The 27783-nt window shown below is 40.9% G+C and overlaps 1 protein-coding gene across 4 annotated transcripts in view; it reads right to left on the bottom strand.

Annotated features, from left to right (window-relative positions):
• The window catches only part of LOC117422995 (cytohesin-1), a 69903-nt gene that overhangs the window by 8906 nt on the left and 33214 nt on the right, over nt 1-27783 (bottom strand). For 2 of the 4 annotated variants that reach the window (XM_034038296.3, XM_034038294.3), the window contains exons 2-8: nt 15110-15192; nt 6839-6903; nt 4812-4878; nt 4401-4519; nt 1625-1705; nt 958-1070; nt 462-610 (exon numbers count right to left, since the gene is read on the bottom strand). In XM_034038296.3, coding sequence (XP_033894187.1) covers nt 462-610; nt 958-1070; nt 1625-1705; nt 4401-4519; nt 4812-4878; nt 6839-6903; nt 15110-15192 — 677 coding nt within the window. Of the gene's footprint in view, nt 1-461; nt 611-957; nt 1071-1624; nt 1706-4400; nt 4520-4811; nt 4879-6838; nt 6904-15109; nt 15193-20803; nt 21166-27023; nt 27323-27783 lie in introns of those variants that run through there. The other 2 variants (XM_034038295.3, XM_034038297.3) reach the window with 2 other exon arrangements.

The following is a 27783-nucleotide window of genomic DNA, read 5'->3' on the forward strand; positions in this document are numbered from 1 at the left end:
CTAAAACCTCATCTCACACAGTATGCACGCAGCTTTTCTTGCAAGTATTGAGCAATACCGAAAACCACAATTAAAACAGGAAATCCAAGTGCAGCTTATCAACATTCGATTATCTGTCTGTATATATTTCTCCAAGACCTGCCGAGATTATTCATGATATGCCTTAGCAACTGACGACTAACTTTACAAGTGCATTCGGAAACAGTAAACAGAAAGAAACAAAAACATAAAATGACCCAATTCTCTAGAGGGAAAAATTCTGTTCATGCAGCAAAACATGCACTTGCACCTAATTAGTCTCAACAGACTGGATAGATTGGATAGATATAATCCAGGTGTTACGGCTGGAGTATTTTATTAAAACTACACAGGAAAAAAAGGTGGTGTCTGAACACTGCAACCCCTGACTAGGGGAGATGGCTGGGGGTGATCCCCTGGTCTGCCAGGTCGTGGGCACTAACCCGGAGCAGGTCCTCAGGCAGGTCCCCTCCATCGTTGATGCCCCGGTTCATGGCGATGAAGCGCTCCACCGGGGGCTTGTCCTTCACATTGGGGTTGTGCAGGCTGGTGTTGAGCATGATGATTGCGAAGGAGAGCACGTAGCAGGTATCTGAGAGACACAGGGAGTAAAGGGTTAACAACGCCAAGCTAACAACGTATTGCCAGCTAAATGTTTGTCACACAACTTTATGGATTTTGGATGATGGAAGTTCACTTACTATTCTCTTTTTAATATGGTACGCAGCGGAAACTCTCAGTCAAGCCATACAGTACAAATACATTGTTTGCCAGTGGTCACATATGAAATGGGTGGTCTGTTTGTCTAAAAGCTGTAGCTGCATAAAAAGGATCCACAAAACACAGATATAGTATAACTGGTATGGGAGCTGAACCTTTTTCCTACCAGCTAGGCAAAACGATTCTTGCTCTGACGGCCCCGGCGCTGAACAGACATACCTGTGGACTGAAAGACCCCTGGGTTACACCTGCAGTATCGCTGGGCGAACGCTTCCATCATGCGGTCAATCTTCTGGGCTTCTCCGGGGAGCCGGAAACTCCAGAGGAACTGCCTGCGGGGGGAGAAGGACAGGGAGGGTCACACTGTGCTACTAGGGAATTCTGCGACAGAGATGGGAATAAGACAGCAGTTTGATCCATTCCTGGTTTTTATGTGTTTAAAATCACACACCTGAGCTTGTTACCTACACGCTGTGGCTAATCAAGCTCGTAGTAAAATCTGGAACGAGTGAAACTGCTATGCAATAGAGGCCTTATTTCCATCCATGTGTGATAGTGGAAGCTCAATAAGCAGGGGTGTTTATGGACCAAAGAGATCATGGCTACAAGACAACCTTTACTTAACCAGCAAAGTTGACAATGACTTCACGCTGGTGTCGGCTACCTTGTCTTTATGACCTCCAGGGACTCCTGCACTTCACATTCTCCATCTAGACAGATCCTGCACCTCACAAATACCCCAAGCTAAGCAGACAGACGTCCTTTAACTGTTACATTTATAATCTGACGTACAGCTGCTTGGTATTGCAACATGTTGTGAGACTGTGGCTCCGAATGAAGACACCGCTGGAGCCCCCCTCAAATCACTGACACCATCGTTATTTACCTTAATGCTTGCACCAGGTTGAGGTCCGTGAATTCATGCAGCTCCACAAAGGCATGAAGAACTTGAATATTGAAATCATCCCTTAAAAAAAAAATTGAAAAATGACTGAATATGCACTTATAAAGCAGCATCAATCCTTCTCATTTTCAAAGCATTACATCACCCGTGACCCCTGACCTGCTCATCAGCGATAGCCCCCGCAGGGACACAAGCCCGTGTACTCAAGCTGCTTAAGTTTTTACACCCCTTCCATCTGCTGCTGTAATGTATCTCAAGTGATGCACTGCAATTCTGACCATTCTTAAGTACAGTGGCTGTTGTTCCTACAAAGCATAACTGCACTATGCCTAACCCTCCAGTGATTCCCAAGAGTGTTTTCTTTCATCAGTTAAGTGTCCCAGGCATTACAGGGCTTTAATGGGTACTAGCTAGAATTTTAAATGTTACCATACTAACCTGCAGCTTGCTTAATAATTACCTCTTTTGTTCCTGCTATTCCCCAAATGCAACCATAGTGGATTAAATGCACAAGGGCTGCTCTCAAACATTACTGACACAGACATCATCATAATTCAAAATGCACAATTTGCCACTGCATTCACATTATCCCAGCAGGATTCTTTGTAACAGGAAGTCATTTTCATAAATATGCATTGCAATTAAAAATCAATACTCTTCTGCAATTGCAGCGTTTAATTGAGTATAGGAGGTGAACGTTTTCCTAATATCAACAGATTTTCATTTAAAAGGATTTTATAGTAAGAAACAGACATTTCCTTTTTACCAAGAAAACTTGGTATGTGAATCTAAAGGAGCTTTTAAAATGAATCGCAATAATGATCTTGCGCACCTCTCCTATAGTGCTTCACTAAGGGCTTAGGGAAAGCTGAGGCTGTTTTTAATAATCTTCAGCAATTAAACAATGCCCTTCACAATCCATAAGGGAGAACGTATATTAAGATAATGAACTGAGATTACCTGAGGCTCGCAGTGGAAACTCACCACTGCTGAGTTTGGACTTTCACACAGTGATTATGCATTTACACACACACACACACACACACACACACACACAAGAAGAAAATAGCTTTAACAACTCCAGGATCAGAGATAGAAAGAAACTCACCACTGAATAGCAGTTTGGGTTTTACTACTTTCACAAGATCTGATTTAACATTCCCTTTCAGATGAACACTGACCTGTCAACCACAGAGAGGTGCTGTGCATGAAGTAAAAATGTCATTGGAATCAAAAGGGAAACAGAAGTGATTTTTGCCCCGGATTTTCTTAGAGGATGGGAAAACTTCAAAATGGTTAAAACTGCAATTTGAAGGAGTCACTTCAAAACAACCACAAGCATTTTATCCGTTGTTATTTGCAGAGTATCTTTTAAATGCATTTTCTAAAAAAAAACAAACAGCAGTGTGTGGAGCTCAATTAGCGTGTTCTAAAATTAAAACGCACTGCCTCCAGAGAGATGCACATGACCTTGTGCGTCAGTGTGCAGCACTGTAATTAGAGCACTGAACTGAGGTACGGAAGCTGATGAGTGCAAGACCTGACTAGGACTTCAAAACACTCGCAATTCATGTGTCAAAGCACATCCTTCTGTGACATTCATGATTAAGAATGTATTGACCGTGGGACAGGCAAAAGTACAGTTAATATCGGTTTCTCAGTGATGACCTACACAGGTTTTTACATGTGCAAGAGGCGGTGGTCACAAGATGGTCAAGATCACACAGCGAGTTATCTTAAGGGATTCACTTGTCAATGGATTCCCAGTGGTTTATAATAAAGAAAAAGAGTTAACAAAACTACCATGGGGTTAGAAAAAGACCAACCCACAGGTGACCTACAGGAGAACTATTTTAAAAGAACGATTGGTTTGTTGAACCAGATCAGCAAACATGCTTTCTTTCCAGTAAACAAGTACTGGGTTCTTGTGTGCAAAGCGAATTCAATTACAATTGGGTTGAGAGAATTGTGTAGAGAGGCAGAAATCTTTTTTTTTTTTCAGCTGCAGAAAGGGAAATCAGATTACAGGAGGTTCATTATATTTTAAATAAGTGAAATGAGCCTTCTGTGAGATATGCCAGAAATCGATGCACAAAGCAGACTGGCTGACGCAATCCTTTCCAGTCATCGACTGCAGGTGAACACAGGAGTCTGGACTGAATTTGTGAGCCATGCCTCTCCCCTGTAGAGTCAAAGCCACCTAAAGCAAGTACTCCACGCTGGGTTTTATTTTGCCATTTCTTCTTCACATTACATCTCATCGTTGGGGAACTTTACTTCCCAACCATGCACGTCACCATTTGTTCATTTTTGTTCGGCTTTATTTCATCCACTCGAGCACAGTTCTTGCTGTATGAAGGTTTTGTATTTACAGCACCAGTAGTTGCATGCATAGCTGGGTTTCCATTTTAAAGCAAAAGGCAAATTCTGAGGACGATAAAACATTTTTAAATGGTATAAAACTAGCAAGAAACAACCTCAGCCCTCCTTTGTTATTGGTGCATGTTTCTTCTCTTCTCCCGAATTGCCTTTTGAGGGATGATTTGTTTTCTGTGCAAACTTAGTCAGCCAACAAAAGGTATATGTGTCGCTGCTAAGTGCTGAATTATTTACTATGCAAATCAATGCAAAACAACATGGAAAGATTCATAAGGCCTGAAGCCAAGAACTAGAAGATAAAGCTCTCTCTCACACACACACACACACACACACACACACACACACACACACACACACACACACGCATTACCAGCCTCACCTCTCTCCCAGGTAATCTCCGATTGCAGTCTTATTCAAGCCTTCTCCCTTGTACAGGAACTGAGCGATATCCTCACAGGTGTTCTTCAGCAAGTCATTCTCTATCAAGAACCGGATCCCCTGGAAATCAATGGGAAGGAACAATTATCGAAACATGCAAATAAAATCAGGCTCTGCTTTGAATAGAATTTAAAGCACAGGCTGCCTGATTTATATCATTTCTATCATATTTGTACAGAGGGACGCCTTCACTATATCCCAGACGTCAGAGATATAGTATGCATCCCTAGAGCAGGGGGTGATAATAAACTAGACAGCAAGATAAAGCACTTCTGAATGTTTAAGACAAACACAAAAACAGAAATACCCCAAAACAGATGTAGACAGAAAGCTAAAGCCATAACCAGTCTACCTTTTTGGGGTCCATATTGAATTTCTTACGGCCCATGGCCACCTGTTTATTCCTTTGCATGTTTTTCCTGTATATAAAAAAAAGAACAAAAATAAGAATTCAGGAAGTTTGTTGTAAGATTTAAGATCAAGCACTGTAATACATAGGAACAGTTAGTTCTCACAAACTAAAAATACTGGTCAGCCACAACTTTTGCTGCCCTCCCCCCACATTTATAGTAGGGCCATTTCCATCCTCTCAGTGTGGTGTCTATGAAGTAACCGCACACCCACGATCGTGACAGATAGTCAGGAATGTGGGGCTCCGTTTCCATGCCAACAGCAGGTAAAGTAAATGGTCCACTAATGGAATGCTGATGCCAGAGTAGGCAAGAGTGATAATTTTATATTCCAGCCTGTTCGATGTATCGTGATGCTGCTGTGTTAGGTAGCAAGGTGTTTCACCCCAATGGACATTTCACAAGCTCTGAATGAATAGGTTGTACATGTTTATTTTTTATATTTAATACATCCATGACACAAAAAAAAAAAAAAAAAAAAAAACCAACACCACAAAATCAAAAGATTACATTTATTTTATTTGTATATACAAAACATACAAGCACACACAAACCAAAAGCTCAGAAAACTTCCAATCAGCTTATGCATGTTCTGTAAGGATATTACATTTCTTAACCGACTCTTACCTTTTATACCCAATCCCCCCCACCCCCCCTCGAGACACATTATACAGTTACAGAGAACAGCAGATAGACAGACAATGAATTCAGAGACACTGCCCTCAGCGCTGTACTGTTGTGTGTTTGAAATGTCTGACTCTCGTCCATAAAAAAGGACCTTATTTTTCTGTATTATTATTTTTGGGATAATCTTTAACCAGCCAGTCTTATTTGCATTAGAGATAAGAGATCCTTGTTGGAGTCGTAATCACTACCGGGACTCACACGTTGCAGAGACAGAACCGCTCCTACCTCTATAGGAGGGTCATGCTTCAAGCAACGTACACAGTGCTGTCCTGGACGTGACACAAAATCACGCAGTAACGCACAAAAGTTAAATGGACCACAAAAAAGAAAATGCTAGGGGCAGTCGTGCAAAAGGGGAACAACTCGGAGTAAAAACCGTTACAGTAGGTTTTAAGGTCCCAATGAACACTAACAAGTCTTACACCATACCACAGGGATGGAAATAAGGAGTGTCAGACTGTCTCAGCTACACCCAAGAGGATCACAGAGGCAGCAACAACAGGGATACATCTTTGAGCATATAAACCAACAGGAAAATGGAAAAGGCAAACCTTGAGGTGAGAAAGTGGAGCGAATATTCAGTATTTGTGTCTTCGTTAAGAGGTCTTTTGCAGCAACACCATGAATTAGAATACCTCTTATCATTTCAAGAGGTCTCGAGACATAATTTGCGTCGCAGGCTTTATTGTACATATCAACAACGCAACACTTAAGCATTACGCTGCTCTGCCAAGAAGCACTTCATTAGTACAGAATGCTAATCTGGCTCTTCAGAGAGCACAGTACATTATACTTGAGATGGTCTTTTGTTTATGTGTATTTGGTATTTAAAAGTCTTTTTTTCTTCCGTTTCATTTTAACGGCAGGGCAGTTACTTTCATGCAATGGAAAGCTGAAGACATCAGCGTCCCCCCTGCCGTGAATCCTGCAACCGCCTTTTGAGTCGCACAGCACCGTAAATAATTCACACGCACTTCATCAATATGTAAACTATATATTTTTCCCACAGACGCGCTTGGCTTGCCTTTACCATTTCATGTTAAAAGTTAATGCTGTGTAGTTTTAGATCAAGCGGGTGTCTTCATTTTTGTTCATGTTAAACCGCAGAGGAGATGTGAAAGGGAAGATGAAGGTTTCAGGGGGAAAAGTTTCCAAAGCGTTGACAAAGAGGGGACGTGTATCCACAGCCACCAAACGCAAAAAAAGCCCTCACACTTAAAAGGCCAACGCCCCACCTTTCAGCACTAAACAGATGAATGAATGAAGAAAAGAGTTGGCTTACCGCTCTTCAGTGGATCCCAGGTTCTCAATCTCATTCGTGACCTCTGCTATCTCATCCTTCAGACGCTGGGGGAGAGAGAGGAGGGGGGGACAGTGAGGAGGGGGAGACTACCTTCTTAACTGCAGGCCCAGCTACAGCACCCCAAGTCAAGCTAGAATTCATTACAAAAAACATGTATGACAATTAAATTAACTTCAGTGGTGCAGCTTGAAGCCACAGAAGTCTGGAAACGCCATACCAACCATAACTCAGCTGCATCCAAGTTAGGCTTTTATTATGGATACCGAGATGTGATGGGCAGGGTAGCATTCTGTGATAAGGGGAGCAGTGAAAACAAAAATGAATTGTAAAACAGCCACACCACCTTGAACAAGGAATAGTTCCATAAAACAATGATAATGACTGATAAAGAATAAAAAACTGTGGGGTATAAAAAGGGCTAGCCAATGACTCCTTTTTTGAAAGTTATATGTAAGCATGTAATAAAAATGGGGGGCCAAGTTAGTCCCAACAGGAAATACTGCACATTCACTTCACTGGGGAACTGAAAAGAAAACGGACTACCAGTAGCTCTCAAAATCAGGACAATCCTTCACCACAGAACCCAGCATATATATGTTCCATTTCATTTAACCTTTATTTTACCAGATAAGATGATTGAGAACAAATTCTCATTTACGACAACGATCTGGTCAAGAGGCAAACATCAACGCAGCACAAAGCAAACAAATACAACACAGAAAATAAATAATAAAGAAAGAAAGAAAGAAAGAAAGAAAGTACGTACATACACATGCATCAGACAATAGTGAATTCAGATTCTGATTAAAAACATCCTGATTTTATACAGGCTATGCAGACATTTCAGAGCTGTAATTACAGTTCCAATTTTAAATTTACACTTCCATGGACTTAAAGTTTTAATTTAAAAGTTTTCTACAGTAGTAACAAACCATGAATGTATGAATTTCCTTGGTCAATGTACTGCAGGTCCCTCCCTGAAACCTGAACTCAGAGAGCATCTTGTTAACTCCCCGCCCACTACCAGCCCCTCTCCCTGAAGAGAGTCAGCGTAGTCACGTGTCCTCCTGATCACTGCAGAGTCAGGGAAAAACTAATAAAAAACCTGCCATCCACGAAGGTTCAACCGTGCATATCACAGGGACCTGGTTTGAGAAAGACCGAAGAAGCCAAATGGCTAGGGCCAAGGGACAGGCAGGCATGAACTGCACTGAGACAAGCCTGGATATGCACACAGTATGAACCTCGTGCAACAACTGAGCAACAAAAACAAAGACATGCAGTGCAGCCACAGGGGTGTGGAACAAATAGCATCTTTAAATCAGTAAGCGGCTTTCCCTCAAATGAAATAAAAAAAAAAAAAATGGAGAGAAGAAATGAAAGCTTCTCCTTGAAGAACTCGAGTGTGTGCAAAAGCCACAACCTGGGGGCATTTGCAAAGCCGGCACTAAATCTGCAAAGAAAGTTAAATTTACACAGAGTCCCACAGCAGCCTGAGACATAGCTGAGCGATTAACTGTACAAACAGCTCGGAGAATGAAATCCAGCAAGGAAATCAAACCAGGACACCCAGGGAGGGAGTGGAGGGACAGGGGGAGAAGCATGGACAAGGTGGGGTCACCTTTTAGGGACAGGAAGATGTTTGCATAGCTTCTTGCACAGCATCATTCCAGCTGCATATCATTTCACCAATTAATTAATTATACATGTATGCTTTTTAAATATTAACAGAACACAAAATACAGACCCAAAGGGTTTAAACTTCCTCCTTCTTTCCTTTTTCCTTAATGTATTTCTTCCACGTCAAGCCCCTGAAGTGACACAAGGTAGGTGTTTCTGAACAGTATTTCAAGTTACTGTCTATTAAAATGCTGTGCATTAAGCCTGTACTGAACACAAGTCTAGACGGGTCGATATGTTACAACTACCACTGAACTGAGCATCCCGGAGGACCTCGATTTAGATGTTGGATCAGTAAACAAATACAATAATACTGTAACAAAATGCTTTGCAACTCTCTTCCAAATGAAGAGGAACATCACCAGGTATCAAGACATGCTCCCTCACGACAGTAAATCCAAACCGTATGTCTACAAATACAAGGACCATGTTAAAATGACCTAAAGCCTCCTGTCAACCAGTGCTACTTTTAGGGTTATATGCAGACAGAGCAATGTGAAGCATGTTTTAGTAGCTTTGTGCTGTTCTCTCCAAGCACTCTGAGGACAAAGGGCCACTAGGACCCAGGGGGCACCAGCTCTGCAGCAACACCCCAGCCCCTGGGCTTCAGAAGTGCATTGGAAATGTTATTTTAAACTTCTAATGATTCCATTTGATATTGTTAATGCAATCAAAAGAGACCTATGTCAGCTTTGATCAAATACAATAAGCAGAGCCAGCCAACTGTGAATAGAGCTCCTCTTTGTGTTCACAGAAAGGTTCAGACTGGATGGGTTCAACAGCCTGTACACAGTAAGTGATTATATCCATAGGATAGGAGAGGGAGCTGTGGAAATATATACAGATGTACAGACTACTGATACTGTGTAGATTACAGTATCTAGAATACAGACAGGTAAAGGATGCACATTTGGATAGACGGGTAGTACAATAGACAATTGTGCTGTAGGGCAGAGGAGACAAGAGTAGGTAGGCAAACATTTCCGTCAATGCAAAGGAGAATAAAAGGCCTACTCTGTAGGATAATTCCTGGCAAAGGCATACTGCACTGTGCTTGCATTCAGCAGGGAGTCCCTTACTCAGGGTGCTGGCTGAGATTCAATGGTTTTCAAAGTAACCCTCTCCCACAGTATTTCTTTGAATTCCTCAGCTTAAAAGCTTGTCTCCAGCTGTCCGCCCTCACGCTGCACACTATTATCACTCTTATTTCACAGAAGCATCCAACGCAAATCACTTATTTTCCTCTGCTTATTTCAGCAAGACCATTGCGAGAGAGACCCCCCCCCAGCTCTTTACGTTATCCAGGCTCTCGCTCTTTCACAAGGAAGACTCCACAGCTGTTGGGATTTGGGAATCATGGCACTCCTGACAACTTGACCTAGTTTGGCGTTTGCTTCAATTTTCTGCCCTAGAAACTGCAGATGACTCGGGGGGTATACAGCCGGCGGGGGGCGTCACAAACATGCAAACCTACTCCGCATCCTACAGGTTATTCATATTAAACCCTGCTCAAGTATTTCTTAAACAGAGAGAGATGCTGTACACTAAACAGACTTGCACGCTGTGTTAGGCGTTTGATTTTAGTAACCTTAAAATATACGAAGCGATGCCCTGAATAAACCGCTTGATTCTTGCAGTGCATTTCATCACAGATTACAAGAACCCTTCAGGTACATTTGTTGGTTCCTCAAATGGACGCTCTCTTCTTACACAAGAAATACGGCCTTTCAGTGGCGAAATGGGGAAAAGGAAAAGGCAAGGCCCTGTGAAAAGTGCTATTTTCTTTGCTCTTCATCCTTACGTCACCACATATCTCAGAACGGCTTGTGTGACTTAGCTGTTAGAGAATTGAGCTACAATGCATCAGGTCTTGGGCTCAAGACCCAGGAAAGAAGTAACCAGAAGCATTGACCCATCTGTGAAATGGGACCAGTAATAAGACTGGAAAACCTCCAACAGTATACAGACTGGTAAATTGCCCTGTTGAATGTACTTTAGTCTTGGAGGCTTACCTTGTAACCAGTAGAAATGCATGGTAAACCACAAGCATTCCTAAAGACACACATTAAGGGTTCCTGAAATGTAGGTCAGTCTCCTGAAGATTGATTTCCAGCCAGCCAGCTACAACTTGAAATCTCCAACACTAAGGCAAACAGTAACTAAAAATAGCATTAATCCCTTTGAAAGCTTAATTACAATTAAGACAGCAAATCTGTCAGTTGCATTTTCTATGAACTTTAGAAAAAAAAAAAAAACTATAATAAAAAAATACAATTATAATAATACAATTGTGATTCCTGCCTTGCTGGGTGCGGACTGATGCTGGTGTATTCCCCATTGGAATAATTACTTTCTCTCTCTCTTCTCTGCAGTATATTTCCAGGCATTATTTGCATTGTGCTTAAGTTCCTTTCCATCTCCTTTAAAACACCATCTACTGTAGTGGCTTTAATCAAAGCAGAATTCATTTGCATTTCAAAGCCAGGACCACCACAAAGCTTAATTTAACACTGTGAAACAAGGGCATGTTCAGCTCATTGTAAAAGCTTGCCAATCTGCCCGAGTCACCTGTTTGAACAATCAATAAAAAATTTTAAAAAAAATCACATCTGCATACTGTCCCTCTATATTAGCAGAACTAAGACATCATTTTGTTTTAGTTAAAACAAAGCCTGTTTGCATTGCATATAACTTCCTGCTGTAGGTTGCAGGTTTCAAGTTGGGTAAGACGATCCTTGCAGTAAATGCTACCCCTTGGGAATGCAAGCAGGACAGTGCATCTCCCCCTGCACTACTAGGTTCACTTAGAGGAAACACACTTCGGAAGGGGAAGCAATAACACCACTATTCATGACGCGTATGGACACGTCAGTTCAAGTATCATGCATGGTTCCCCACTATTCTTTACCATTGCACCTCAGTTCTCCTTACCTCAGGGATGTCCTCTCCCTGCTATTCGGTCTTGTGCCACTACTGTACGTCACCTACGCTAGGATCCCAGGGTGGATTTAACACAAGTACATTGCAACCTTCTTTGTTCCCAGAATGATGGCGCGGCAAAGTGCTTCAGCCAAACGAAAAATACCAAATCTTTACAGAGCACGAGGCAGATAAGATGCGGGACAACTAGGCAGGAAAAACAATTAGGATTTCGTCTCCATGATCCCTCCTGCTGGGAAATCAATGGGACGCACAGAGAACTCCCTGTGGGAGGGCAGCAGGAGGACCTCAGTCTCTCAGCATGAATAATAGCTGAAGACTGCAAACACACCCTACCCAGTTCCATCATTTTATTTTTGCAGCAGTGATGGAGAATATCATCTGTGACATGAACTGCAGAATGAATGCTACAACAGTCCACAGTCATCAAGACTATGTGGAAAAGCCAGGTGTACTTGAACAGCTTGCTATTGGCTGCAAGGCCATGCGGAGGTAGACAATGCAATTACCTTTTAGCTGGAAAAGGGCTTTGGGAAAATGTAAAAGCATGCAAATAAATGGAGAAAGGTGAAGCAATATTTCTTATGATTGGATGAACAAAACATCCACTTTCTCTGGTTATTGCCTGAATTAATATCCTCCCAAAAGGCACCACCCACATAGCTATGAAGCTAATTGAATAGGCCCTTTGTTTCATGCATTAAAAATTACTGGGCACTGTTCAGGGCTGCTGGACTTCAATCTAGGATCAGACTCGCAGTTTCTTGATTGCAGCATCATAAGGACTTCTGATTATTTTATTGCAATTTTTTTTTCTTTTAAATACTCTCATCCCACTGTGCCAGGACCCCATCACACTGCAAGAGAAGCAACTGCTGTTAAATAAAAAAAAAAAAAAAACCCTCATGGAGATCAGCAATGGCTACAAAATACCCTGTTGCAATTAGTGACTAACAATTAATATTTTGTTACTCGCCTTGGCGAGGAAATGTTTAATTGCCGCTCCAATTAGTGGCAGTGCTGTGAAGAGAATTATAAAAGCAACTTGGAATAAGGAGCTTTGTTCCAGCTCCTCGTCTAGGATGCAAAGAACCTCTATGGTCATGACTACAGTACTGCGTGATGATCCGCACTGGATCTAAAGCCCCCTAAACTGACCTCCAGTGTTCGCCCACAACTACACTTTAACTTCATAAGGATCTCTGCTGCACGTAGTAAGCAGTCCTCTTGATGGCTGGCTATGTATTCGTTTGTTATTTTGAGGGTTTATTAGTCTGTTTAATAATATACAGTCCCTCAACTTCATGGCAGCTACAGGACTCTTTATTGAGATTACAGCACAAGGCTGTTCTACACACGCAGCACCCCTTATTTCAAAGCCCTGTTCCATCAGGTCTGTATAATGCTCGCAACTACTTAACTGTGCAAGCAGCATTGATCCAGATAAATAGCCCTCAATGAGTGTAACAAATACCTCACTATCTTCAACAAAATGGAAATATGCTGTGACTAATGCAGCAGAAGTAACTAAAAACAACCTCGGAAAAGCTGCGCGTTATCAGAAACCACAGTGCTGCCAGTAGAAGATAGTGGAAGCTGCAGTATACTGTGTAAAAAACTCACCCACATCTCTGAAGTAAGACTAAAGAAGGCGGCAGTCAAAATACACACTACTGTAAAAAGGGAGGATAATCACTAACATCGCTTTCATTCAAGTGACACGGATCCAGAGTCAATTTAAAAGTTACTCCAGCGGAAATAAGCCCTTGCTGCTCGGGGCTCCAGTCCATTATCAATAGATGAGGAAAATGGCAGCAGAGTCTCCTTCCACTTCTTTAAGCAGCACTTGCAACAAAAGGAGCACAGTGCAGCTACCCTGGTTCCAGAAGCAGGCTTACATGCATGTCTCTGCCTGGTGCTCAGTGGCTGCTGAATTACAGACAGCACACTACCCACCTAGACCTATTCCTTCCAGGTCAGAGGGCTCGCAATGTCCTGACCCATTCCCTCCAGCTGATCTTTCTAGGCTGTCGACTCCTGTGTAGTGTGAGCTGTCTGGATTCATCACAGTGTTTACCTTCAAGAGAAGGATCTCTGAAGCTGCACGAGAACCTAAACTCTTTGTTTATCCAGGGCTGCGCTGTGCAAGCGAAAACCTAGTTCTACCAGCACATGACTAATTTAGAAATCAGGTTAGCTGTTCATATCAATGACTCAGAAAGGCAGGGAGGTGGAAATGTCTTTGTTTAGAATGTAGAGTTAACAAGGTCAGCATTCTAGCCAAGCATAGATTTTACTCATATAAAAAACATGCTAAGCAAGCAAGCAGCCACAGATATGAAATGCAAATAAACGATGGAACACAGAAAACACAGCATGTATGAAATTGAGAAGCACAAGAATATACTTCATGGATGTCAGTTTTCATGGGATCCCTATACTTTTGCGAACAAGAATTCAAACCCATTTTAACACAAAATAAACAGCCCCAAATACTCAGTTTTCTAACTATACACCTATTAGAAGACACTGAACTGTGTGGTTCACAGTTCACCCTGAGAGAAGGGAATATTCCATGTGTCTTTGCTATCACACCACATTCATTAGATATTTTCTTCTACAAACAAAAGCTGTGTGTTTAGAAAGTCCTTGACACGCCCCTGTGCATGTACTGTTGTAGGCAGCGGATGCTGACTGGCCAGTTGTTGCAAATATTTCTTGATAAGAAGACAGAAATGCCTGCATCAGGAGAGCTATTCAGCTATTTATTTTGTTAGGAAAAAAAAAAAAAAAAGTAGGACATTGCTAATCAATTTACAGTGACTAGCATAAAAAAAAGAGGGATTAACTCTCTCATTCACTGCAGCCACCCCATAATAATGTTTGACAACTGAACCAAATCAGCCCTAAAGCGTACAGCACAGTGCCTGGGGGCTAAATACCAACCCAAATACATGGAGATAAAACTGAAAAGACAAACAGCTCTGTGATTTCACTGCTTCTCTGTTACACAGCAATGGCTACGGTGCACTGCAGATTATATTTTTGAAGAAACGAGATACCGCGTGTTACAACCATCAGATTTAAAAAATACAAATGGTTTCAAATTAATATTCAGTTATGTATTGTGAACTGGGGGGGGGGGGGGGGGGGGTGTCACAGCAAAGTCACTTGACATGTGATGCCCAACAACAAAAACATGCGAGAACCTGTGTTTCAGTGGTTTTTAACCTTTTTTTTTTTTTTATCTCAAGTACCAGTGTTACCAGCAGGTACCAACATGTGTACCAGTAACTGTGCAATCTTAAAACTGCTGCTGAAAAACAGAGACCTACTCCATTACAACCGGTTTTCTCACTGAAAATGTGACGGCATCATCTAATTATTTGACAAGAGTTCACCACAATAAAACCCCATCAGTAACTTTGAAAGATCATCACAAATACAAAATAATTTCTCATTTCTCTGTGCTTCAGTTGTACAAACAGGATTGATACATTGCGACTGAGGGAGTATTGTGGTTGAGGAAATCACACCGTCATAAAGAACAACTGCCGGTGTGTACCAGTTGCAAGCCTGTCACGTACCAGTGCTGGTACGCGTACTACAGGTTGAAAACCACGGTCTCACCTGAATGTCCTCCAGCAGCTCCTGTTTGCGGCGGCGGATATTCTCCAACTCCTGCCGCTCCTCCGGGGTCAAGTCGTTGGGAACTGGGGGAGAGAAAAGGGAAGGACTGTTAAAATCAAGAGAGCATCCGAAGCAGGATCTGGTGAACTACCAGCACAAGCATCTCACTTGGCAACCTATCCATAAAACTGCAGACAGGGCTGGTTAAACTACCAACATACAAGTTACGTCACTTGTAGCCCGACCAGCGATCTGTAAATTCAGTAATTGCATGTCATCGGCACTGGAAACGATCTCAAAAGAAAATAAACCAAATAAAAGCACACTAATCAAATGCTGGCACAGACTTAAAAAATAAACATTGTAGTGCCAGACAGTGGCACAGCGTGCCAGTTGGCTGGTCGACAGAGTTTAGTAAGCTTAACAAAGGATGCACATAACTAGACAAATCAAACACCAGCAAGGAGCACACGGACCATGTTTTCCTGTGCCGTGGCTTTACCAGAATTAGACAGAGATCAGATCTGTATGATTACTGATCTCCACCTTGGTTTACTTTTTGTGAGCTTTGATTGAAATATTCAGTGATCAAGATGTTGTAATTAAGACCTGTTAGAAGATTCTGATTGAATGTAACAAAATCAGAAACCTACAGTGTTATCTAGAGAGTAGAAACATGTCCAGCGAATAGGTGCCTTAAATGCTACCTTGAGCAGCCATTTGTCCACATGTTCTTACTTACAAAAGGCAAATGCATGGTTACCCAGGAAACAAGGTCCAAGTTTGACATATAAACAGATCCTAGCACGGAACGCAGTCAACAAATTTCATGCAAGCACTGTTTGGAATTACAAACATTTGAGCCATTCCAAGCGCTGCACTATTTAAAGTAGCTGCAAGCAATCTTGTAGCTCCTGTAGGCAGACGAAGTACACGTTCTAAAAGAAGACAAGTTGGGAAACAGACCCTACAAGATACTAAGTGAAGAAACAGGGCACTGCTGCAAAAAGTCGAGAAAAACTACCCTATTCTTATATTGTTTTCCTACAGCAAGAGCAATCATTGAACACTGAATCAGCTATCTCTTAGCAGTCATCTGATCTCAGCTCACACAGCTACACGTCACATGGCTGGTAACAGCCTTGCTCATCTGCCCTTGGGCAGACCTCTGTCAACCCATCAGGCCGGCTATGTAGAGTTCATAGGTTACAACCCGTAGCTGAAAGGAGACAAACTCATTGTCGATAATATCAGCATTAACAAAGGGCATCGATGGGTAATGGTATTTCCATGTAGCAGAGGGATTTGTTGCACTTGCTGTGCTGTACTAACATCCATTAGGGCTTGTTCCTGAATCCCTTTTGGATAGGGATGTCAATGAAGCTAGACTGCGAAGGCTGATAAATTGGCTAGCGAGGCATCACAACACATGAACTGCATCTGCGTAAGGGGTTTCCATAGCATTATTTACTGTACCAATACAAGAACCGTACAGTATATCCTCTAATCTATCCGTCGCATATCTGACTGCGGTAGGACCAGAGTTTGGGCTAATATGTAAAAAGATGGATAAATGAATCCTGTGATGGATAAATGAATACCATTATACACAGCTGTAAGTACTATATTCATACAATTATTGTTTTGAGATTCAGCTTTTATTAGGAAGCTCCTCTAAATCCCTTGTTTAGAAAGATACAGGGTATTAATGCTTGTGACAGTAGCCGTCTGCCGTGTGGGCGTGTGCATTTGCTGCCGAGTGACAGGCAGGAGATCGAGACGGAGGGGGAAGTTGATACGCCTCGCAGGCGAACAGGATTTATTTACATCTCAACACACTGAACAGCTCACGTGACACTACCAGCAATGGCAGCGCACAGAGCACATACAGCACAGTGTACGAAAACTTTGGTAGGATCTACAATCTCTGGACTAATCTTCTCTGTTCAATAATTAAACCAACGTTGCTGAAGAGACTGATCATGGTGGATAAACGGTTAGGGCAAATATGTGACGGGCGGATACTCGACAGATTACGGTACATAAAGTTAGTTTGGGTCTGACTCTGCCCGGTTTGATTTACTCTTAGATTTGTCTTTAACTCCCCCGCCATTCCCTTATAGTTGATTGCTATCCATCAAATATCGTGGCAATGCAGCTTTGCCATCATTAAGATGTTTCACTGTAAGGTTTCAAGACCGCTCGTAACCTTGACAACCAGCAGCGCGTTTCCAAGCACTTGTTATTGCCATAGCAACCTGACTGCCTCTACTACTTGAAAACCAGATGGATTTCATCAGACAGTCTACAGCTGGTACCCGTCAAAAGAAAAAAAAAAACCTTAATGTATACCCTGTGGTCTAAAATTAGAAATACACCACATACAATCCAATATATATATATATATATATATATTTTTTTTTTTAAACCGGAAATTAGTCTTTCATTGCAGAGCAGTTTGAGCCACGCCACGTTTTAATAGGAGCTTGTAAGCTCTAACAGCCACAGCAATTAACTTGCATGTACCTGGCATTTAAATAACCTGTTAGAGTACCAATCACACTGAAGAGAACATCTGACATTATATCAAGGCTCGGCAGGCAGAGTGCAATCCTAACATATTCTACTCCCTCTCCAGTCACTCAATGAGCAATACCGCTTCCTTTTATTGCAACCTACTGTACAGACTATCATTATTAATAATAACCTCAATCTTTTCCAAATTGCTAACACACACACAGGGGTCTACTCAATATTTATTTTTTTGCAGAAGGAAATGCCCACATGTTCCGTTACAGTTTGATTTTCTTAACCGTGGTACACACATATGTACGATCTCAGAGGCAGTATTTAGAGGCACTGCTGTTTAGGAACAATCAAAGAGTCCTTGAGACCAGCCCGCTTCACCCCAGATAAGCGGTACATTCAGCGCTACAGCAGAACTTCAAACACTGCAGCTCCGGACCCCTAAAGCTTTATAAAAAGACCCTGTGAGGAATGCGGTATTTGTATAGGGTTAGCACTAGTCTAATAAACTCCAGAGTTCCTGGTCTTGGAAGCCTGGTTCTTGTAGCCCGGCCTTCCTGTTCCCACAGTGTAAGCCACTGCAATAGACACTGGAAACCCCGACACCGGGTGTGTGGTTCCCAAGGCACAGAGGTCAGGACTGGGACAAGGGGTGGGGACTGGTCTGTGGGTAATACCAGGGAAAATCAAGAGGGTGTAATCTGTAGGAGAGATGAACCTTCGCTGCCTCCTAGCAATAGTGAAAGTGTCCCCTCCCCGCTAGATCACTTCCTTAATGTCCAGACCTTCACAAGGGACACCAACAGGAAAGTAGGCCAGACGTCCAATACATGGCAGAAATTGAAGTATATACCGAGTTAATAACAATAATCAAGTAGTGATGCTACTAATTGCATAAAATACTGTAAAGCAGAGTTTTTGTTTTTTTTTTGTTTTTTTTTAATGCACCACTCCTCGTTGTATTGTAATTGTTACAAGCAGTGACTGTCTGTCCAGGTATTGCCAGAACAAAACCAGACAATTCCTTCCGAGGAGAAAGGGTTTTTATTTTATTTGTATAATAAAATACCACAACGTCACAGTACCCCTTTGTGTAAACCAGCATAAACAAATGTCTAAACAAGGTCCTTCTGTTTCCATGGAAACGTCAGCAAGTCTCCCTTGGCTCTCCTTGGGCTCTTCAGCTTCTCTTTGCAGACTTCCAAACAGAATCCAGTACAAACGACAGTAAAAGATACGATTCAGTTTATGAAGTTATGGATGGACTTGTTAAATCACCAAGTAAAAAAACTCTATAGTTAAAGCTTAATTGTTATAGACATCTACTAGCAAACATGTGCATGAGAAAGGCAGAGATGGTGAGGGATGATGATTGGTGGGGCTGGGGATAACTAGGACTTAAGAATTGTGCTTGGCCATAAGCATGCCCCAAAAGCAGGTATAGAATTAAATTAATGTGACTGCATGCATTGTATAAATATGCAGATGTCTGCAGAAATATAAAAAAAGGAACAGCGCTCCAAACATGATGAGAAGTTTAATTTTAAGGTAATGGAAAAGAGTTCTTGCATGCCTTAGTGCTTGGGCACTTATCTGATACAAATGCCTGGTCACACACAGATAGCAATTAGGCATGTTATGCATGTGTGACCATGTATTTGTGCCAGACACATACATTCACAAATGCATGCATGCATACAAATAGCCTACACACAACGTGCATTCCTCCAGCTAAAAAAAAATAAAAATCAATGCAAACCAAAATGAAGAGTCAGCAAGGTCCGTTTTCAAATAAACTAGAAGAACGAAGCTAAGTGACAGCAATATATTGTACCAAATGTGAACATAACTGCAAGACAGCACAAACTCAACACAGCTTCAGAGTATTGCTTTGAGACTTGAAAGCTGACGCACCAAACACAAAGAAATGTAAAGCCCCGGTCCAACAAGACAGATGATTAGCATTCTGCTGCCCCAGCAGGTAGCAGAGCCTAGAGAATTTCAGCACTCTGACGGCATGCTTTCTCTCGATCTCCCTCTCTCTGCTACACACAGACACGTGGGTGGTGCTGCTGCAAGCCGCCCTGTCTAAAATAATAACACACAGAGAGATCCTTTCACTGGATCCGGATACTTGTCCTAACTTCTAATCAGCACAGGAAAGAGAAAAGTCATCTACATTTTTTTTTTTTTTAATGAGAGTAGAAATACGGGATGCACAGAGCAGTGCAGTTTGCTGAGCTCTTGGTTAGGGATGTAAAGGAGTAGAATATGGAATCAATCTAGCCAAAGCGTACAAAATATCAATGCATAGAAACTAGTTCCATTCTTTAACATTTAAGTTTTGATTCAAACCACACATTTGAATAAGTTACTCGTGTGACAGCAGCAGGGAGGCTGCCAGTATTATAAAAAACGCAACCTTTCAGATTAAAAGGTTATGCTAATCTGCAATACCAATTAAAAAATAAAAAAAGTTCCCATTTCCTTGATCACTCATTAGCCCATTCAGAATGTATAGAATAGATTTTTGTAATGCCGTGGCAGAATGTGTCAGTCTCTGCTGGGACGTTCCCGAAATGCTCTTTTAAATTGCAAAGCACCACATCCCAACACAATCTGAAGTGAATGTACAACTCAATACGCTAATACAGCTAGTTACAGTAGATTGTAATATGCTAGACTGGCTCTAATTGCGGAACGCAGCAAGGTAGCAGAACTCTGCCTTCCCACACTGTAGACCCCTTCTCCATTGCTGAAAATAACACTGTACAGCCCCTCACCCATCCTAGTGGAGTATGATCAGCCCTTTACTGAATAAAGCTTGATATAAATTGCATTACTGCACACTACTGTAAAGAAACAGACACAGAAGCGACAATGTTTAACTGTACATGGGTATGCTGTATCACAGCATGCATGTTACGGAGATACACAAGACATGTAAAGTCTACAGAACACAACATACATATACTCTACTGTATTACAGCCTAGTCACTATTTTATTAATACTTATATCTACAATAGCAAGAAAAGGTATAACCGGTACTTCAAATAAAAACAACCCATTTCCTTAAACGATACAAAGCTTTAGCCTAACCGTGCTGACAAACAGATATCCAATAAACGAACACCAATTTGAAGACATCAAAGAATCAATTCTCTTACCCTTGGAGAGGCCCCCCCCCTCTGGGTGTACAGGGTGTACAGTAATGCTCTCGCTCTCCCCCCTCCCTCACTCAGTCCACCCCAGTGTCCTTGTAACCTGTCCGCTGTCCCAAAGACAGATAGAGGCACACAAATATCGCTCTGCTGATCAGGAGCTGCAATCACCCCTTCGTAATCCAGGAGACTCCATTGAGAATCATTCAGAGAGGCAAAGGAGAAGAGCAGGGTCAAAGCACCGGTCCAGTGTGTTAACTAGCTAGCAAGCCAGTAGTGAAGCCTGCACTAGGAGGACTGACCAGAGCCGAGATAATCAAGCCTGCCCTGCGTGCTAAACTGCATCTGAAACCCCTCTCTCCCTCTCTCCCTCTCTCCTCCCTCTCTCCTTATTTCCGTGAATGCGTTTAGCATACAGCAGGCTCCACCCTGTGGCTCCCCCCCCCCCCCCTTCCTCTCTCTAGCACACACGAATCCACACAGTTTAAAAAAAAAAGGACTAGAAAAAGAAAGGTTTTAAATCATGAACGGAGACGAATTAACCCTCCCTTCATATACCTGAATTTGTGTTGTGCCTTATTTTGCCAGATTATTCTGTAAAGCCAGCAGATCAAGGACAAAGGCAGGTTGTCTTTTAAAAAAAAAAAAAAAGCATATTCAGAGAAGAGGGGACAGCACACAATTAAAATAATGTCACTTCTGAGACACAGTAAAATACCAGGGGAATACCTGCAAGCAACCCTCACTTTAAATAAAACAGAAATTGAGTCAGGGCTTCTTAGAACGGAGTCAGAAGATTTCATTAATGGCCTGCAGTGACATGACAGTATAAAAAAAAAGTCATTTTTCATGAACAAATGGTAGAACAATTGTTTGTGTTAATTCTTTTAGTTACCAAGTAGTGTGTCAGTACCGCGTACATGAACAGGGTTTAAGATAAAGCTGTGCTGTGCTTTTGCAGAAGAGCGAGGTTTGCACCACTGATCCTTACAGGAAAGCAAACTTTTTATAAAAATAGAAATCAACAGTGTTCACTTAAAGGTTCTTAAAAATTTATCATTTATAAATCAAAAGCTCAGTAAATCTAGACAGAGGTCTCCATCATTAGTTACTTCAAATTATCCCCAATAATAGAAATGCTGATTGCCATCCAAATTCAATAAATCCAAACTGAACTGATCCATCTGGGTAGGTAGCCCATAATAAATAAATTAAAAAAAAAAAAAAAAAAAAGGACGACGACATGGATCTGACAAAAATAAAACCAATTATTTTTAGAGAAATGTAATTATCCGTCTCCCGGAAGCATTGTCTCTAATCAGTGAAATGCAGGGATCATACGCTGGTATTTAGGTAGGATATTAGTGGTCACATTTCTAACTTGGGAAATTCAGGTGACGCAAGCTGCCCCAGGGCAGGGTCACGCAGCAAATACATGGTTGAGACTATGTATAAATAGCATTGCATTACATAGCACTGTCCAAATCACAGTATAGCAGCCAGCTGCATTCTTCTATAAACATGCTGTCAGAATCTTCTTGTTTATTTGAACAGTCTATCAGGAAGAGTAAACTGACAACCACGAATTAAACAAAATAATAAAAAAGGTGTAGATCTCAAAGGTTTAAAATAGGATAAACAAAGTTAACCCCATTTAAACTGTAATATACTGGGAATCTTTATAATCAAAGTTATATACAGCACTGCAACATTTATGTGTTTAAGCCTGCATGTGTACAAATCATTAATAAAAAATAAAACCATACACAAACGACTGTGTAATAAACACCAGCGCTGGCATCTATATTTGACATTATTTTTGTCTACAGGGATTTATTAATGTCACATACAGCACCTATTCAGCAGAGGTACAGAAAGAGCCACAGTAACTTATTTAAGCTGTAACATGTCTAGTCAGAGCAACCTTTGTGACAATACACTGGATTTGTAAACTGTGATGAAAATGGGTGACGGCTGTGACTTCTGATAATCAAAACTGAAAACCTTTTTTTTTGGTACAGGGAGAAGTCCTATCGGGCATTCCCGTGCATTTGGGAATTCACTTTGATCACAAATAACCCACACGTCACATAAGACAAGAAACATTTGAACAGCATAGTGAAAATAAACTAGGATCTGGAAAGCACCTCTATAGGATATCTGCTCATTTAACTTGCTGAATAAAATCACATTGGTATTAGATTCTCATTCTGATCAATGTTTTACAATATAACAGATGAATCCTTTAATGATAAAGAGTTGAGGGGCTGACTTGTCCTGAACAGCATTCCATGAAACCGAGATCAGCATTGTTATTATTATTATTATTATTTATTTCTTAGCAGACGCCCTTATCCAGGGCGACTTACAGTCATAAACAAAGACATTTCAAGAAAATGCGGACAAGAAAAAAACATGCTCTCTACAGCTACCTTGCATAAACATAATACACTATCCAACACATTGTATAACTGGGCTTTTTAAAAATTTTTTAAAGGGAGTCAGGTTATGATGAGGGCTCCCTCTGCAGGATCTAGAATGAAATATCTTATTTTTGTAATGTGCTGTAAACAAGTACGTCAGTAACACACGTCCCCCGGCACAGCTGTAAATGCACATTTAAAGCTGTCAAGTGACGTTATCACCCATAACCTTGTACTGCATATGCATGTAAAAATGTGTGGGACATACAGACGGACAGAATGAGAGACTCACTCACTCACTCCTCCATACAGTGTAATCGCCAGATTCAAATACTCTCAGTAATTTGTCATAAATAACATCATAACCAGGTTTTATCACAAAAGTGGCATACAGAAGTGAAAAAAAATCCTTTTGTGACATGCGGGTTAACACACTATAATCCCAATTAAATAAATAAATAAATAAATAAATAAATAAATAAATTTTATTTTTTTTCGGCTGCCTGTGTAGATGTCATTTAAATGTAGCCTATTTAATCTGTAATCCCATTTTAGGAAAACACTCCAAGTTGGTAACCAGGTTGCCTGAAAAGGCTATAAAAACTGCATCCAATTCTCTGTGCCCCTCTGTATCAATTATTCAGACGTGAATAATCAATAACACACTGTTTTCCTCCCGACTCGCAACCTGACTGAATATTTATTTTGTATCTCGTTCGGGCCTTATAGTGTTGTCTATTCAAAATCAATGGTTAGCGGTGAAAACACAATGAAAGACAGGAGTTAAAGCAGTGTGTTATTTGAGATGATAAACTGTTTCACGTCTTCACTTAAATATATATTTATTAATGTGTAATGTTAATATTAAAATCCATGTCGCATCAGCAGCCTCATAAAGCATGGCATTTATTGTAGAATACAAAACTAATAAATATGCTTGTTACTGTAAATCACTAAAAACATTCTTTGCAAAAGGGTCTTGTTTCGACACCACTTCCTCTTTGGATTACAATCTGTGAGGGTTTCCTGTCTCAGGGGTGGCGTTCAATAGCATCAGGAATTTTCCCCGTCTCACAATTCTCAATGTCTCAAACACCAAGAAACCAACAGCGCTTTCTCAAGAACCATGGCTGCTCAAATCAATCTGTACTCAAGAACAACAGAAAGTAAACACAGAATGACAAAGCATTGCCCATGTCAACAACAGGAACTTTTTCCTACCAAAAATCAGTGCCTTCAATAACAATAAAAAAAAGGATTATCAGAGTTCTGGAATGTTTGTGTAATTAACATGATGTGTCACGTCTATGGTATGTGCTACAAGTATGAACTTGTAAACCTAGCACAATGCAACCTACTGCATCTAAGTTGATCACTTTATTCCTTGTACATAATTACAGTGGAGAGACAGTAGATAAACCTCTATAGGCCTATATGACAGGACAACTTAAAAAAAAAAAAAAAACACCATCACTCATCCGTTTGAGTGATGATTCCAATCACTGAAGACAGAAACAGACCAGGGATAACTGGGTTAGTAAGTAATAGAATGAACAGTAAGCTGGCAATATCCTGTAACAGCGGTGACGCCTCACACAGCTGCATGGAAACCTGATGACGCAGATTATTGTAAGTGCTGTATATTCTTTATGAAAAAAAATTCCAGATACTGAAAATGAAAAGACACTCACATTTTTACTGTATAGCTGTATAGTCAGTTACTCACACTTTTTTTGGATACATTTAAAGTAATTCAATTCATGGAATTATTGATTTAAGCTGCTTTGCTTTTTGACAGTTTAATAACAAAACATTCAAGTTAGGAAAGCTGCACAGCCTGTTTACTGTACTGCACGTCAAGACTGGCCTGTGATGTAAAAACAACCTGCAGATAATACAAGCCCTGACGTTTTCTGTATTTTTGCTTTTTCTGCCAAAACAATCCAAACATAATGGGGGGAGTGAACATGATGTTCCAGCTGTAATGCAAGGACGCACCCGCCTTAAATTCATCACACTGGGTGCAGCCTTGACATGGTTTCATATAAATAACACAACAATAGGTGTGCAGTTATGCATCGTATGCATTTTCTATTGCCGCCCCCCGCCCCCCCATTTATTCTTCTAGCACTGCGTTCATCCTGTAAGAGTCGCAGGTATCCTTGAACAGCACATTCCCCCTCTGTTCTAAATCCCCTCGAGATTGCATCCCATCATGGATCTGTGGTCTCGGGAGCATTAAGGGAAGTGGGGCATTATCAGTGAAACACTAAGGAACGCTTTCATTGCCTCATCCCCAAAGATCAATATATTCCAGACACATCTACCCTCTACCAGCAGCGGTAGTTACTGCACAAGGTTGTTCATCACCCTTTTCAGATATCAGGTGATGAGCTTTAACTAGGCAGACAAATGGCGTTTTACAGACTGTAGAAATGAGGCTTGGTATGTCGGTAAAAATATACAATGCCGCAAATTAAATGAACTCACAGTGCTAGGAGTCAGCACCAGGCATATTCCACAACATTTACTGCTGGTTTTTACACACCCCGATGGCACTCTTTTTCTGTAGTAGTAGTATCAATTATTAATGAAAGAAATATAAAATGTACACAGTGCCGCTGCCACCCTGTCAAATAAGATGTAGAAACAGTATGTTTATAATTAAATTTAAAGAAACATACTGCAATATTTCAACATGAAGTGCTCTTTGCCTGCGTCTATATGCTATTATTACCACTACAGTACTGATAATATAACCCCCTTGACGTTGTGAAAGTTATATTTTAAATTAAAATGATGACAGCGATACACCCAGTACTGGGCTGAAAGACAGCTTGGTCGAAGTCTATAGACATTGTGGTATCAATGAATACAGATCTTCTTGGAGTCACATACTCTCTTTAAAAATATGTGTACATTTAGCATTTTGAACAGGTTATTGTTTTTACCCTGAAGAATGATGACAGTCACTGGCCTGCAGTTCAATACAATTAAACGCAATTCATCATGAAGTACCGATTTGTTTTGCATGATGTTGTATGGCACTGCCTTGTAAGCTTGTAGACTTGGTTTGAGTGAGAAGCTGTGTGTTATCAGTCTGCCAAGCTTTTTTATTTTAGCGCTAGAAACCCACTATACTGGTGTGATTACACCTCGGTTTTACAAGAGAAAAACATCATCATTAATTACTTGAAATTTAGGACACAGGATGTTTCACTTACCACATGCTGGATTTCAGAAAAACGATTTTTTTTTCTTCTTTTTTTTTTTTTAAAGCTTTCTAAGTTTCGGTGGAACAAGATTTAAGCTTATAATTAAGAAAATAATATTATACTGTAACCATGACATAACTTTTGTATTATTATATTGTACTTCCCTTTTGATAGTTCAACTAGCAGTCCAAATTTTATGTATCTTATCAGTGTATTCAATATTTCTGTATACCAAGTTACAATGTTTCGATACAGTAACACACACTTTGCTTTGTATTTGTTTTTGCGAACAATAAACTGCATTCGGTGTAAGCTACACATTATTCTTAAATTCTGATTTAAAAATCTTCAACAATATATGCCTTGCAACAATAAAACAGACAGCGCTAATAATAAAGCCAACATTAAACACGGCGACATTCAACCACACGGTAGCACATGTGAACTGTTTGACTTTTTAACTCAGTAAACAAATGGTGTAAGTACAAACCGCTCCCAACAAAAACAAACAAGTAAATGCGAACGCTGGTTTCACAAAAGACTCATAAATGTCATTTTCAATAAAGGGAACTCAACAAATTCACTTACCAATCCCGTCCTCTGTTTTGAGTACCATTTTTTTTTTTGTCCCAAACTGTCTGTAAGTACCAGTAGTAAATCCGATTAGCTTTCAAATCACTACGTATTTATTGTTTTGTCTGGTTAAAAGTTCTGTAAGTTTGCGATTCTCTTTTGTTTGCCAGTTCTAAACTATCCCGTCAGCTCTGAAAAATGTTGCATGTGTTGAAAAGATATTCAGGGCAGCAGGTGTGGCTACCTGCGACCCAGGCCAGCCTATCGCCTGCTACTTTCTTGCTGTATCGTGCGCGTCACAAGCAAGCCCCAGTGCGACGCGGTTCTGCCAATAGGCCGCATGTTTGTTGTCAGGCACAGTCATTTCCCTTCGGGGTTTTAGTTTCACACACCCAGTTGTGCAAAAAGACAACAAGATAGATGAGGCGGGCTGGCGTGGGGGCAGGGTGGGAGCGAAAGACAGCCATATAGAGAACTTCGGATCGTTTACAATGTGACCCAATGTATTCAGAGTTCAGCGAAGAGAGGAGGGACATTTGCAGTGTCAAATGTCCCTTTACTGAAGACCGCTTCTCCTCCCATCCCTCACACAAGAAAGACAAGTTTTAGCCTGTCAGAATTGTGACAGATTGGTGATAGTCCCTGATATGCGGGTTGGCCAGATCACTTTCATTATTTCAGTTTTTGTCGAGCTGAAGAAATTAAGGTATATTCAAAACACCTTTATTGAGTATACGTGTGCACAGGACAGAAACTATTTCTACATTTTGGTACA

Source organism: Acipenser ruthenus, chromosome 17 (genome assembly GCF_902713425.1).
Source record: "Acipenser ruthenus chromosome 17, fAciRut3.2 maternal haplotype, whole genome shotgun sequence".
Taxonomy (NCBI): Eukaryota; Metazoa; Chordata; class Actinopteri; order Acipenseriformes; family Acipenseridae; genus Acipenser; species Acipenser ruthenus.